General features: G+C 39.8%; 1 protein-coding gene across 1 annotated transcript in view; it reads right to left on the bottom strand.

The window, feature by feature from the left end:
• Positions 1-16,203, bottom strand: part of CORIN (corin, serine peptidase) — a gene marked incomplete at its 5' end in the record, with an annotated part of 109,747 nt that overhangs the window by 52,232 nt on the left and 41,312 nt on the right. Inside the window, one exon of the mRNA XM_010019355.1 lies at positions 6,471-6,584. Coding sequence (XP_010017657.1) covers positions 6,471-6,584 — 114 coding nt within the window. The remainder of the gene's footprint in view (positions 1-6,470; positions 6,585-16,203) is intronic.

Below are 16,203 nucleotides of genomic sequence, written 5' to 3'. Positions count from 1 at the left end.
AATGCCGATGATGGAAGCTTCAACAGGAACAACATCCCAGGAGAACGCCTCTGGATACATATACACTTTTTTTAATCTCGAATTATGAACCAAACCTGATTGAGTAGTGCCTTTAAGACCAATGATACTGAGGTGAATGGGCTTCATCTCATCACCTCATCCTGTCATTTTAGGAGATGATCACAGCATTGCACCCACCAGGTTATGGAATTGACATTGAAGCAGCAGACAAGCAAGCTCCTCTGCTATTACTGCAGATGTCTTTTATTTAGCAAAAATGGGGGAAGAAACTTAGAGATGGATAAAAAAAAATTAACCTTAGTATTAAATACATAGGAAAGGAAATAAATGTGTGCATGAAGGAGTCAGAAGCAAGAGCAGAACAACATTTAAAGGAATGTTATATGTTAATTGCTACAGAGCACTGTAAGTGTGATTTCATTTAAATAATCATGCAGCAAGAAGATGAATAACAACCTGACATAAGATAAAGAAACAAGAATCCAAATAGAATCATTTAGGTTGGAAAAGATCCTTGAGATCATCGAGTACAACCGTTAACCCAGCACTGCCAAGTCCACCACTAAATCACATCCCAAAGCACCACTTCCACATGTCTTATAAATACCCCCAGGCATGGCGACACAATCATTTCCCTGGGCAGCCTGTTCCAGTGCTTGACAACGCTTCTGGTGAAGAAAGGGTATTTTCCTAATATCCAATCTAAACCTCCCCTGGCACAACTTGAGGCTGTTTCTTCTTGTCCTATTGCTTGTTACTTGGGAGAAGAGACTGACCCCCACCTCACTACAACCTCCTTTCAGATAGTTGTAGAGAGCTATAAGGTCCCTTTGAGCCTTCTCTTCTCCAGGCTACACAACCCCAGTACCCTCAGCCATTTCTCGTAAGACTTCTTCTCCAGACCCTTCACCAGCTCCATGGCCTTCTCTGGACCTGCTCCAGCACCCCAATGTCTCTCTTGTAGTGAGGGGCCCAGAACTGAACACAAGAGTCGAGGTGCAGCCTCACCAGTGCCAAATACAGGGGGATGATCACTGCCCTGGCCCAGCTGGCTACACTATCTCTGATGCAGGCCAGAATGCTGTTGGTCTTCTTGGCTGCCTGGGCACAAGCTGGCTTATATTCAGTAGCCATCAATCAGCACCCCCAGGTCCTTTTCCACCAGGCAGCTTTCCCCAGCCTGTAGCACTGCATGGGGTTGTTGTAACCCAAGTGCAGGACCCAGCATGTAGCCTTGTGGGATTTTACACAACTGGCCTCAGCCAATCAGTCCAGATCCCTCTGTGGAGCCTTCATACCCTCAAGCAGATCAACACTCCCACCCAAATTGGTGTCATCTGTAAACTGACTGAGGATGCAGTCAGCCCAAAGATCAACCCTGGAAACACAAGGAAAGCAGGGAAAAAAAAAAAAAAAAGAAAAACACCTCTTTTTTTTCAAAAAATGCTCATTCCTTAAGACTGTAAAATGTTTGTCGTAAGAGTAAACCACTGCTGCCAAGCAAGAAAGAAACCTAGACATTATGAGGACACAAAAGCCTAGTGTTTTTCACTGTCAGACAAGTGATTCTGGCCAGACCACTTGTGTATACACTAGGGGTGAGACAATTAAACCAATGAGACTGAGTGCAAATGAGTGAAATAAGTTTTTTAGGATACATATGACCTTTCTTCTTATTGAGGTTACCCATTAAGATTTGTTACGTTCATTTCCTACAGAAACAATGATTAATTTGAATGGTTTGATTTCAAGCAAAGCATGAAGTTAAATAATTTATATCAGACTGTTGTACATATTATATTGCAATTTGTAAAGTTCAAAATCTTACTGGAATTATTTAGCAACAGTTTCACCTTCCCCCTTCTCATATCAGGAAATGTAATAGTAGTCATGCTTAGGTCACAAATACAAAATGTTTAAATTGAAATCAAAACAAACAAGAATGTTTCAATTGAAATTGTAAAGCACACTTTAGAAACATGCTTCCAGATACTGTTTTTAAAAGATGCTACGCTTCTTTTTAATGCAACCAATTGCACTGGTAAGCACGAGTCTTTTGAATCCAAATCCATCAAATACCCTTAAAAAGATACAATTTGTTACACTTTTCTGTATCCTGTTTTGAAATTCTATAAAGTGCTTTAACTATCTAGATTAAAACTTACACTGTCTTCTAGCTTTCTGAAGCTTTAAGTGCTACTCTACTGCCCACACACTGAGGACTAATGTCATTCTCAGAATCACAGAATAGCTGAGGTTAGAAGGGATCTCTGCAGGGCACCTGGTCTGCTCAAGCAGGGCCACCAAGAGCCAGTTATCTAGGACTGTGTCCAGATGGCTTTTGAGTATCTCCACAGATGGAGTTTCCACAAGCTTTCTGGGTATTGACCCTGGGAATGTTGCTAGTTACTGGCCTTCAAACAGACTTCATGCATCTGATTAACACCCTCTGGGCCCAACCATTCATCCAGTTTTCAATCCACCTCAATTTTCAATCCATCTCATTAACATATATCAGAGTAAATTACTGTAACTCAGATACAACTGAGAGAAATCTATTTCTGTCCCCCAAAATATCAGCACCATTACTGTCATCCCTGAGAAACTTACCTGTTTGCATTACCTGTAAATACTCAGCATTTACAGAGTAGAGGAGACAGAGCAAGAGTTCAGCAAGTAAACCTAAAGCACATCAGAGACTGAAAACAAAGCTGGAAAGAACAAGAAATAAACACATGGACAGGGCTCCACTGTGATAAAGAAACTTACCAAGGCAAAAAAAACCCAGAACCAAATATGCTGAGAAAAGGGAAGTTCCTGAGTTGACTGAAACCAAGCCCAAAGACTCAACCTTCAAGGCCCCAGTCAGCAAAGGCAATTTTGTCTGCAAATCCTTTTCATTTCTATTCTGCCTTATCAAGTTTCTTTCTGTTTTCTTCCATAAAGGGTTTTCTTTTTTTTCCCTCTTAAAGGGTTATTTTTTTTCTTTCACGTTCTAATAAAGCTTGGCCTTTTAAGTTTAAGAGCCTTTTAATCTCATTGGGAAGTAACTGTAACAAGAAGATGCTCCTCACTGTACTGACCAACAGGAAGCGTCTCATGTCACAAGACTCAAGCAGCAGAAATACCTGACTTTCTGCGTAATTTTTGGTCCTAAACTACCTACTGCTACATGTCCAAATATTTTTCTCCATCTATATTACCCACAGTCTTTGTTTACCATTCTCATGCAGGTAAAACAGCTCCCAGCAACCAATGGAGCAGAAATTAGTCTAGAAGTGAGCCATATGTTTATACTTAGTTATCCTCTTCAATGTATTCATGCTGTTTACTCTAAGCTAAATTTGCTGCTTTTGTTTCATATGCTCCATTCCCCCCATCCTCATGGTTAACAACAAAATTTGAAAATAAATTTAATTCCTTGCTAGATAAAATTTTCCTATGAGCAAATACAGTTTGGACTTAATAAGAAGGGAACAACTTTTCTGTGTGTTGTTCTGGATCCCATTAAACACTGGCAAGCTATGTGTAAGCACTAGTGGTCACAATTTGGTTTATACAAAACAGAACAATGCCTAAAAATTCAAAATTCTGGTTTTTTCTCAAATATTGCCAAATGCTTAATAACTAAATGATGAATAGCAACTACATTCTGTGGAGTACTGAATATTCTCATTATTATGGAAATGTCAGTCACTGTTAAAGTTACTACTGAACTATCTTCAAACTGAACTGAAACATCTTACGAATGAGCCTAGGATAAGAATTAAATTTGATGGCCAATACTTTGACTGAAGGACCAGTGTTTTAAGAATTAAAAAACAATAATTTAATAAAATTAATTATGTATTCATTATAAAATTATACCCTTCAGTTATTTGTAATTATTCTTATAGGAATCATAGAATGGTTTGGGTTGGAAAGGACCTTAAGATCATCTAGCTTCAATCCCCTGCCACAGGCAGGGACATCTTCCACTAGAGCAGGTTGCTCAAGGACCTGTCCAACCTGGCCTTGAACACTGCCAGAGACGGCAGACTCTTCAAACTACTCATACACTTATAACTTGCATATACTGGCTGGACCTGAAGAAAATATATTTTTAGGGTTAATAGTAACTTTTGCCATTTATTTTTCACTAATGGAAGTCTAGTAATTGTGCTTTTTTTTCTCCTTAGTAGATGAAGAAACCTCTCAATTCCAGTGAGATCAAGAACATAGCTGCCTTCCCACGTGGCTGTGCCCTTTGTCAGAAAAGGGGATATGAACTGCCAGGATGCCCAAAAGTCTCTTCTTTGTAGCACTCTGAAGAGGGAAGATAATGAAAACCAAACCAAATATCTCAAAATACTGCACCTTTAAAAGTGTGTTTAACTTAAACCAGGAATAAAACACTATTGTGCCAAAAACATTTTAGGATTATTACTTGGCAACAAAAATAACTAGTACACCGTAACAGCAAGGATGTTGTCCTGAGTATCTTAATGGTGTATTTCCATGCCTTAGTGAGTTTTGGTACAAATTTTCCTCTAATTGTAGCCTGTTGCTGAGGTGAGCTGCTTCAGAGCTGGCCTGATCCACAGTGGAGTGATAGATCTTGGCACACAGGGATGTTTCCTAAGGCAGAGAAACACCAGGGGAGCAGAGAGACCCACCAGGAGCCAGCAGCTCTCACAGAAGACGCTGAGTGATGCCCAAAGCATTGCCAGATAAAGCACAGCCAACCCCACACCTATGAAAAAGCAGCCTAGGGAGCACGAGTGACCAGGAGTACTGGAACCAGAGCATAGAGTCATAGAATAGTCAGGATTGGAAGGAATCTTCAAAGGCCATATAGTCCAAACCCCCCAGTTTTTTACTACGAAGGTTGTAAAATACTGGCACAGGTTGCCCAGATCAGTGGTAGATGTGCCATCCCTGGAGACATTCAAGTCCAGGTTGAATGTGGTTCTGGGCACCCTGATCTAGTTGAAGACATCCCTGTTTATTGCAGGGGGGCGGACTAGATGACCCTTAAAGGTCCCTTCCAACCCAAACTATTCTGTAAAGTGACCTAAGAATTTGAGAGGGGCAAGGACTGCTGGAAACACAGCACCTTTTATCAGACAAGATTTCAGGCAAGTAAGTCCTCCTTCAGTTTTGCTATTTCTGCTGTGTAATTCAAGAAGGTCTTATTTGACCTCCACCACCTCGCACTAACTGCTAATAAAAGACATCCTCTGACTATAAACCCTGTATCATTTAACACACAGGCTTTCTTTTAGAAGTACTCTTAACTCATGAAATTTATAATGCTTGTAATACTTTTATTGTTACATTACTAATTTCTTCTTTTCCCATTTCTAATGGAACTCAAGAGACATAGTCTCATAGGTATTTTTTAATCTTTTTAGCTTACATTAAAAACTTGACAGGAAAAATTCAGATAAAAATATACCATATATTTTGTGTAACCAAAATTATATCAATCTCCATTAAATAAATTGCAGGCTATTAAAGATAAAGCAAGCTCTAGCCTTATTCATTGAGACTAGGAGGAAATTGCAGCCATCATTTATTCCTTGGAGTATCCCAGATAAAATCTATCAGCAACTTCCTCAAAAGCAGATTTGTGAGTCTTGGAATGCCCAGGCTCTTAAATCACCAACACAAACAAATCTTTTGGGGCCAGTCCAAACTGCAGAGTCTAGAGCTCAACCCCAGGTCTCACATTTTCCAAAGTCTGAATGCACAGCACTGTTTTGTGGCATCATGTCCTACTGTAGCCCCTATTCAGTCATTGTTCCATGTTTTCCTTTTTTCTTTTTTTTTCCTTTTCATTCTTTTCCTAATGTACATTTTCTGAGCTTTTCCAAAGGTGTAAGCAGTCCAAGGATGTTTTTGTCAACACAGAAAAACACATAGGAGCTCTAAAGATACACAGTACCACAGAGAAATAAATAAGAAATGGAGTTATTAAGCATGTATTTTCATTTTTCTTCTCTACTGCATTATATACTGGGATTTATTTAAATAAACCACATCGAGGGTTCAGACCAAGGTAACTTTCTAAACAGATGGTTTTGCATCTGCTCTAAAACCAATGCCAAGGACTAGGAAAAAGATACAGCTGATAGTCTTCAGTTTATTAACAGAAGTGCTCTGCTGATACACGTTATTGATCCATTAAAAAAAAAAAAAAAAAGACGCCCCAAATACTCCCTAATTTTCTCATAGCTTTTTGCAGAAATCTTAGAATCTCCTTCCAGGCATAAAATCTGATAGATCAAAAATACATGCTGTGACCAGAGTGAGTAAAGGTAAACACATTCAATGGCAACTGGGAGTCCAAATACCAATATACTCAAATACTACGCAAAGTCCCACACCGTACCAAGAGAAACAGATTTTAAGTTTCCCTAAAGGAATTCAGTGCTTCGGTGGAACACTGCGAGGTTTAACAAACTTACTGCAATGGACCTCATCACTCCAATCATCACAGTCATTGTAGCCATTACACTGCAGTTTCCCTGGAATGCAGATTCCACTGGCACACAAGAAACTCTCCTCTCCTCCACACAGTGCTGCAAAAGAGAAGAAAACGAAGAATGCATGTTAAGCTTCTCAGGGTAAGCAGAAATAAGCAGAAGACGGCTAGAACAATGAGTCTTAACCAATGCTCTTAAGAAACAAATAGCAAATTAATCAAATTCAAGCAAGTGCAAACTGGCATTTTCATCTAATTTTTGATATTTCAAAAATAGGTATCTAGGCTGAGTTAATCAGTGATGTTCAATCTACCATTATGTCTAAAAAGCTGCTGTACAGAGTAACTGTTAAAAAGCGACCATAGGATGAGATTAAAGAAGCTCTGGGTTTTGGTTTAGGTTTGGGGGTTTTTTTAAATTAAATAGATGCAATTATATAGATTAATAGGTCTATTAAATACATGGATCTTCCCAGCCTAAGTGTTTTGGCTAAAGTTTACCAGATTGAGACCTAACAGTGTCATAGCACAGATATCTTTCGAGAGGTAAAGGATTCCTCATTCTTATAACTCTCTGAACACCAGAAGACAGTCATTACTGCTATCAGATATATGAGGAATTGAGATACCTAAAGAGATAACAACCTACAGCTTTAGGTATCCCACTGGAGATGCCTTGTAGTGCCATTATGTTCAGGAGGGAACTCGTAGAGCCTTCCCATTCAAGTCCTTCAAGGCACTTAAAATATAGGGACGCAGACCACTCTTAATTTGTTTACACCTTAGTCCATGCAATGTAGACCAAACTTCCAAGCATTTGCTTTAAAAAAAAAAAGTTGGCTGAGAAAAATCCCTGTAAAGCATAAATACAGACATTACATGGGGATGCAAAGTAAAGATGTCAAGTAGAAAAGCAAATATTCAGTACAGAAATTGGTTGTTGGTTTTGTTTGGGTTTGGTTTGGTTTATTTTTTTCCAAAAGCCAGAGTTAATTGTCAGGCTACTCAAAGCTGAACAAAACAGTGTTACACCTCTTGTAAAAGATCAGAAAAAAAAACAACCCACCAATAATTTTACTCTAAGCATACATATCTGAAATGAGAAATAGCTTTTAGAGATGGAGGAAAAAAATCCCATCACTTTGCCAATGTAAAGTTAGTAAATGTATCAATGTGTGAGAACAGCAAGTGTGAACAATAAAATCTCATGGAAGTTCAAAATTCTACTCATAGAAATTCCATTGTATCCAAGTATTCCAAGGACAATAAAGATTTCTAATTGTAGCTTTCAAACTTGACGACAATGCAAATTACAGGTATGAAAAAACATCAGTTTCAGCAGCCATTATAGAATCACTTCCTCCAGTAAAGTAATCTTGCACCTGACCACAATGTAACTCCAATTTTCTCATTTTAAAATGCCTGAATTTGCATTTTCTTATTCCTATAGGAGAATTTGGTTCCTATTTTTCCTCCCTTTATTCTCTGAACCTGAGGCTTAAGAAAGTCTGGAAAGTATACTTACAATCTACATGTCAAACCCAAAAAATGGATATTGAGTATTCTCATCATAATTGTGTATTCCTTATAACATGCCTATCAACATGGATATTCCTGCAGAATACAATTTAAAATTAAGGAAAAACAACCAAATATGTACATATAGATTTTTTTAGTAGCATTTGCTTTTATGACCTCAGTTTGGCACTGAAGTATATGATAGCACAAAGGTAACACACTCCATAAATTTCAGATGAAGCCATTAATAAGTCAATGACTATGATGATGCTTGTGTGAACATTTTAGGTGGTGCTGTTCTCAGTAGAATTCCTAGTATAAGGACTTATCCTTTACAGTGAAGTATTATTCACAATAATGTGTTGAGTAAGCACATTCTTGGGCAAATAAAAACAGCTTAAGTGAAAGATGGGTCCTAAACTAACACACTGCTAACATTCCATTTAAACTCCCATTTCTGGAGCCAACATTTCACTTGCAAAAGGAGGGAAAGTTCTTTTTAATCTCTTCCAACAAAACAGCCTGCTGTGACGTAACCCAGAGCATACAAGTAATGTCATTTTGTATGTATTCAGAAGAATAGAATTATAAAAATGGTGACAGAACAATGAGTGCACCAATGAAGCCCTCACCTGGAACCTCCACCAACTCTCTCACTCAAGCCCTGCCTGAGCACTACTGTAGACACAGCCTTACATCCAGCTCCTGGATAGATCCCTCGTATATACACTGTAGCTAGCCGGCAGCCTTAACTTCGGCCCTGCTTCCTAAGTGGGCTTGGAGCCACAATGGAAACTTGTCACCAGTCCTGTCTCCTGACTAGGTTCTCCGATTAGATCCCAGATCTGGATCATCACTTTGCTGTGTCTGGGGCCAGCTCTGCTACAAACACATTTTTCATACAAGGATGTGCGTCAGTTGACTAAGTCTAAGATTTTTGTTTCTTGGGATGATAAAAGGCTTAGAAAAGCACATAAATGCATTGAAAAATAATCCCCTGCTGCCAAAACTTAGGAGTGAAAACAAAGGTGCTGACAGAGTGTGTGTGTATCCACTGCCATAATGCAATAGAAAGGACTGCTATGCTAAGACCACAAGTAAAATTGGAAATCTGAATAATTAATTGCACATGTGGTCAGTGCAAACTGGAGCTATTTGTCACTTTTGAAAAACACACTCTGCATATTTAGGAATATCCAGTGCTTAGTGGTACATCACAGCATCAGCGCACCAGGACATTCTGTAAATTGTGAAGAATATCACACTGCTATACTGAAAGGATGATTGTGACCAGAAATTATTACAGTTTTTGTAGGCACATTAAGGGCTGCTTCTTTAGTCCCAAGGGCAGATTTAACAGGTCTTTTTTCCTGGAGCGTAAAGACTCTGGCGGAATTTTACATGTTCTAAGAATAGCTCCTGTTACCTTTACTTGTAGCTGCAAGAGCACATTTCAATTGCAAATAAATCCCAGCAATACAAATGATGTGTCCAGTTAATTGAAAGCATGCAAAGAACAGTTGAGAAAATTTTTATTCCAGTGCCTTGCTCAACATTACTCATGTTCTCTGCAACAGTGACAGGGAAAGAATCTCATTCTATAATACATCATGTTCTCTTTACTATGAGCTGATATTTTTGTTTCTTGAGTTCCCATTCTTAGGTATGGCATTTTCCAATTGCTACAATCAGTAAGCCCTACAGGAGGCCCTAGAAAAAATAGCCTTTCTCAGCATGGGCTCTAGTTCCCCATAGACCAGCGTTTATCCAACAGACAATGATGTCAGTTAAAAATAGAATATGATAACATAATTGGAAGATTGTAATTCATCATACAAGAAAGGCTCTTTGAGATTAGAAAGGCAACTTTTAACTGACTTGAAAATCTTACATTCTTCTAACTCAGGCTTTTATACCATTTCCTGCATGTCTGGAAAAGAAAAGAGCATAAATAGATCAAAAAGAACCATTAAAGGAACCATCCTGATTTATTTACAGATCTCCATCAGTACAGATCTTCACTGTAACTAAGACAGCAACAGTAAGAGACTTCTACCTTCTACCTAAATATGCCAATTTGGCCTGGAAGAACAAAGGTAAAAAACAGGAAGGGTATTGTATCTGATCATTTTTCCTACAGATCAGAAGAGCAAAGATTCCAGAATTCCATATTCATTTCTGGGCTGTGAACAAAAGTGTGTTCAAGCACTTATAAATCATTCTGACTCTCCTTTCCTAATACATTTCTATCCTGTTCTGCTCCTATCCATTCTGATTTCCATCACAGTCTACTTCTCCATTTCTTTTTACTTAAAGTGAGCATCTTTCTACTTATCTTGTGTGTTATATGCAAACAAGACGAAGACTTAAATCAGTTTTTCCTTCTCTCAGTTTTAGCATGCACCAGAAATCAGAAGGAATTTTAAGAAAAATTAAACTCACTTCTTTCAGGATCCTAGTAAGGGATGACTGGATGTGTTTGGTCTAGTCAGTGCAGTGTTCTGAGCAAGGAGAGCGCACACACTGTGAACAGTGACTCCAATGAAGGTAATCTCTGCTTTCTACCAAGCTTGTGCAAGAAGTTTTCAGAAGCTTGACAATTTGATCATACCTCCAAAGATGAGATTTTAATGGAAATTATAAAAGCTTTATCATATGCTGTAAAACAAGCACTTTTGTTGAGTGTTGAATTTCAGTATTTGACCTGACACCTAGAAGAGTTAGATATGCAAGCATTTTTAAGATTTCATTGACTACAGGCACACAGCTGCCTACTTAGAAATGCTGTTTGAAACAAAACAGCAGCAGCCGAAGAAATAAGCCTGAAATAGAAGTCTGAAGTAAAGAACTTAAAGACCATTCCACTCAAAATTGCCGAAATTATTAAAAATGCCAAAGATGTTATTACAGCGTGCTGGGGAATGTTAATTATTGATACCTATGTCAATATTTCATCATTTATTAACGTAATCATGAAAATATTCACACTCCCAACCTCCCAAAGAAGAAACAATGTTAGGTAAAAGGAATCCAAAGGAAATGGAAGCAAACCTTGCTGATAGAGAAACTTGCTTGTTTTAGACCTTCCCCAGAGGGGTCTACAATCCGTAAAAGCTTCCGAAATCCCTGTCTAAACACAACTGATGGCAAAAAGTGCTTTATTTTACCCATGTCTGGTGCACTATCAAAAGTGTCTGGAAGGATCCAAAGCTACTTAGAATAGAATAGTTTGGGTTGGAAAGGACCTTAAGATCATCTAGTTCCAACCCCTCTGCCATGAGCAGGGACACCACACACTAAACTATGTCACCCAAGGCTCTGTCCAGCCTGGCCTTGAACACCACCAGGGTTGGAGCATTCAAAACTTCCTTGAGCAACCCATTCCAGTACCTCACCACCCTCACTGTGAAGAACTTCTTCCTTATATCTAATCTAAACTTCCCCTGTTTAAGTTTAAAGCCATTCCCCCGTGCCCTACCACTAGAGTCCCTAATGAAGAGTCCCTCCCCAGCATCCTTACAGGCCCCCTTCAGATATTGGAAGGCTGCTATGAGGTTTCCACGCAGCCTTCTCTTTTCCAGGCTGAACAGCCCCAACTTTCTCATCCTGTCTTCACACGGGAGGTGCTCCAGCCCCCTTATCATCCTTGTGGCCCTCCTCTGGACTTGCTCCAACAGCTCCATGTCCTTTTTATGTTGAGGACACCAGAACTGGACACAATACTCCAAGTGAGGTCCCACGAGAGCAGAGTAGAGGGGCAGGATCACCTCCTTCGACCTGCTGGTCAAAGGATAAGCCCAGGATACGGTTGGCTTTCTGGGCTGCAAGTGCACACTGAAGCCAGCTTATGTCCAGCTTCTCATCAACCAAGACCCTCAAGTGCTTCTCCACAGGGCTGCTCTGAATCTCTTCTCCACGCAGCCTGTAGCTATGCCTGGGATTGCCCCGACCCAGGTGTAGGACCTTGCACTTTGCTTGGTTAAACTTCATGAGGTTGGCATCAGCCCACCTCACAAGCGTGTCCAGGTCCCTCTGGATAGCATCCCTTCCCTCCAGCGTATCAACCGAGCCACACAGCTTGGTGTCGTTGGCAAACTTGCTGAGGGCACACTCAATTCCATTGTCCATGTCATACTTCATGTCATGGAGTATTTATGTGCTGTACTCCCCAGCTAGTTTACTGAAATGCCATCTACAGAAGGTTATGCAGCCAGGTCCCTGGAAAGCCCCAGACAGCGCAGACTGAAATAAACGTATTATTCTACCATCCTCAAGATTGACTTCTGGTCACATTTCAAGGTATAGCAACAGATAAAGCACTGTTTATCTCTGAAAATGACCATGAAAAGTGCTACCAATGTTTTTTAAGAGAAGAGAAGACTATCACTGTCTAACACTATGAAAGAACTAGGAGCTATCAACCAAAATTGTCTTTAGGACAACCAAAAGGTGGTACTCTTCATACAGTGCATAGGTAAGGTGTTAACACTTTGTAACAGAATACTATGGATGCTAAAATATACATAGATCTATGAAACAAAAGGAGACATTAACAGAAGAAAGATCTATGGTTGGTCACAAATTACAGCAAGTCTTTGACTCTCAGATGGAAAAGGCAGGAGTATTTTGGAAAAGTATTGTGACATAGTCCTGCCCTGTTCTATTCTTCATCTGGCATCTGATTTGAGTAGTTTCTGGAGACAGCATTATGAGATAGATGGGACTTTTCATGTGATTCAACACAGCCACAATAGCACAGTGGGACATGGAGGAATTCCTGTATTCTCTTGCCTGCAAATTTTCATCACCTGCTCCCTGTATCCTATGTACTCTGTGGTACAGTGTATGCATCTTGTAGCTGTCAATTCTAAAAAGTTCTCATACTAGAATCACAATCAGAGAATTGGGAAAGTTGGCAACTCCTTCCCCCCAGGAAACTGTCCATCTCTCTATTTCCTTATGATGCAATACCCTGGGGGAGAAAGAATACAAAAGACCTTTCACTTCCACTGAAGCTAAGGGTCCTTAAAAAAGCCACATGGGAAACTCCAAGCTGGAAAAGAAATAGGCAAAGAATCGGAAGGCAGGCAGAGATAAAGGGTGGGGGAAGCAGAAGGGGAGGAAACACAATATTAAAAGACATAATACAATAAAATGTGGAGTTATTCATTAAGAATGAGTGCTTGGGGAAATAGATTTTTTCAACTCTTGACTGTTTCCTCACATGAACCACAGCCACAGTCCTGGAAAAGATTTCGTCTCCTGCAAAAAATTACTACTTCTGGTTTTGAAGCTGATCAGTATCAATGTTCACATGCACAGGTAAGCTCTCTCTTCTTTCCACTGCATTAAGTGAATGCAAGGGCACATTGACCACAATTCTTCAAGTATGACCATCCAGCCTATTTGTTATCCACCAAGTGGTCTACCTATCAAATCCATGCCTATCCAGTCTAGAGACAAGGATGCTGTGCAGGACAGCGTCCAATGCCTTACATAAGTCCAGGTAGATGATATCAGTGGCTTTTCCCTTATCCACCAATGCTGTCACCTGCCATAGAAGGCCACCAAATTTGTCACACACAATTTGCTCTTAGTGAAGCCATGTTGGCTGTCACCAATAACCTCCTTATTTTCCATGTATCTTTGCATAGTTTCCAGGAGGATCTGCTCCATCATCTTGCTGGGTTCTGAGGTGAGACTCACTGGCCTATAGTTCCCCACATCTCCATTTTTCCACCTTTTTAAAAATGGGGATTACTTTTCCCTTTTCCAGTCAGCAGGATCTTCACCAGACTGCCACAGCTTCTCAAATATGATGGATAATAGCTTGGCAAATTCATCCACCAGTTCCTACAAGACCTGTGGATGCATCTCATCAGGTCCCATGGACTTGTGTACCTTCAGGTTCCTGAGATGATCTCAAACCTGATCTCCTACAGTGGGAGGTTGTTCATTCTCCCTGCCTTTGCGCCTTTTGTGACTTGGGCAGTGTGGCTGGAGCACTTGCTGGTGAAGACCAAATGCAGAAAAGCCACTGAGTGCCTCGGTCTTCTCCATGTCCTGGGTGACCAGGTCTCCTGTTTGCTTATGGAGGGGGCTCACATTTTCCCTTGTCTTCATTTTATCCCCAATGTACCTACAGAAGTTTTTCTTGTTGCCCTTGACAACCCCAGCCAGATTTAATACTGCCAGGGTTTTAGCTTCCCTAACCTGATCCCTGGCTGTTCAATTTCTCTGTATTCGTCCCAGGCTACCAATCCTTTCTTCCACCCTCTGTAGGCCTCCTTTTTGTGTCTGAGTTTGTCCAGGAGCATCTTGTTCATCCACACAGGGCTCTTGGAGTTTTTACCTGAGCCCCTCTTTGTTGGGATGCATGGCTCCTGAGCTTGGAGGAGGTGAAATCTGTAATTTATTACAAATCTCATAAAGTGCAGTTCAGGCCTCTTGTGCATTATTTTTTAATGGAAACAGACATTCATAATGCCTCTTCAGTAATAATACAAAAGCGTATATTGTCTGATAGTTCCACACTGTTGTTTCCAGAGTTTTATCTTTTATAGATATAAAGCATTATATTCACTGTAGCATTGAAATTAACTGAAAAATAATTTCAGGGCTCTGAGAGCTCCATGTTAATGTAAGTCAGCTCACTGTGTTGCATTACTTCTCATTCGACCTATTGCAGTTTTTTCTCCACAGCTTTAAACAGAATCAGCTATGCTGGCTGGTCAAAGCAAATAAAATAACAGAACTGTCACAATAAAATAACTATCACAGTAGTGACAGTTGAATGGAAAAAAAGAAAAAACAACCAAAAAACGGAGCTGAAATATTTCTGAGTATGGGTATGTACAACAGCCCCCAGGAAGGTTTCTGAGATGTATCCCCCCCAAAATGCATCATTGTATACATGTGGAATGAATGACTGATGATGCTTCTTCCTCACTCCCTTATATGCTCACAAGTCATTGGAACTGTGAAACCAGTTCAACCACCTACCAAATCTAAACAGATGGATTCCTAAAACTACGTTTAGAGTAGCTGATTTTCTCACCTACTGGGTATTCACTTGTCACGTGTGAAAGGATATCAACCTGACTGATGCAGCCCTGTTTACAAAACTGCACCTTTTTCTCTGTGGTTCATTTTGTACACTCAGATGATTTTACTATAATGGCACATGGCTTAGATTTTCCAGTACATTCAGTACATCTGTGGTCACATCAGGAATGTATGTCAAAATAGTTTCTCCATAGCATGAACAAGTGTATATCCACTAGATAATCCCAATTCTAACTAATTCTAACATTTTTCAGGAAAGATGGTAATTGTCCTCAGGATAAATGCTCTGGAATCTAACTAGAACATCACTCAAGCACATATTACAAGGAGTCACACGGAAAAGATGAGTTACTCCTGCAGACATTCTGACTGGACACGAGAGGAAAATTTTTCAAAATGAGAACCATCAGCCATTGGAATAATCTCTTCAGGGAAGTGGTGACTCCCCAGCATTGGACACTTTTAAGATTCAGCTGGACAGGGTACTGAGACATCTAGTCTAGGTCACGCATTGCCTAGAAAGGTTGGACCAGATGATCCTTGAGGTCCCTTCCAACCTGTTATTCTATGATTCTCCAACAGAGATTGGAAAGGAGTGTGAAGTTCAAGGATTTTTTTGAGTAGTGATGATTTTCAATCCAGAAAATGTGGAAGATTTTTGTAGTTAGTTACAGATTTATTGTATTTAGTTACAATTGGACAAAAATAATCAAGAGAAAAGATTTCTTTTTGATTCAGTGGTACTGTGCTAAAACAAGCAGGTACAGCAGCCAGACCTTATTTTTGATAAAGAAATAACTAAAGCCCTTCTCCAACTAAAGCCCAACTAAAAAGATCAGTGTTATCAGCGCTGTTCTCAGACTAAAGTCAAAAACACAGCACTGCACCAGCTACTAAGAAAGAGAAAAATAACTGTTACAGCTGAACCCAGGACAGCCCTAAAAAGATAATCATATCATCAAACAAAACAAATTATATGTGAGGCCTATGTGGGCAGGGAGGACTTCACTGCATGTAATCTGGAGGCATTATCCCCAAAAGAAATCATGAAGTTGAGACATAAGCAGCCATATGCCAAGGACATGCTCTTGAAATTTCCAAGAGCTGAGCCCCAAGAAGAGTGTGAAGAGCGG

This window comes from Nestor notabilis, unplaced genomic scaffold (assembly GCF_000696875.1).
Source record: "Nestor notabilis isolate BGI_N333 unplaced genomic scaffold, ASM69687v1 scaffold1248, whole genome shotgun sequence".
NCBI classification, from domain to species: domain Eukaryota; kingdom Metazoa; phylum Chordata; class Aves; order Psittaciformes; family Psittacidae; genus Nestor; species Nestor notabilis.
Note: the sequence above shows the minus strand (reverse complement) of the source record. Positions and strands in the feature narration are given on the sequence as shown.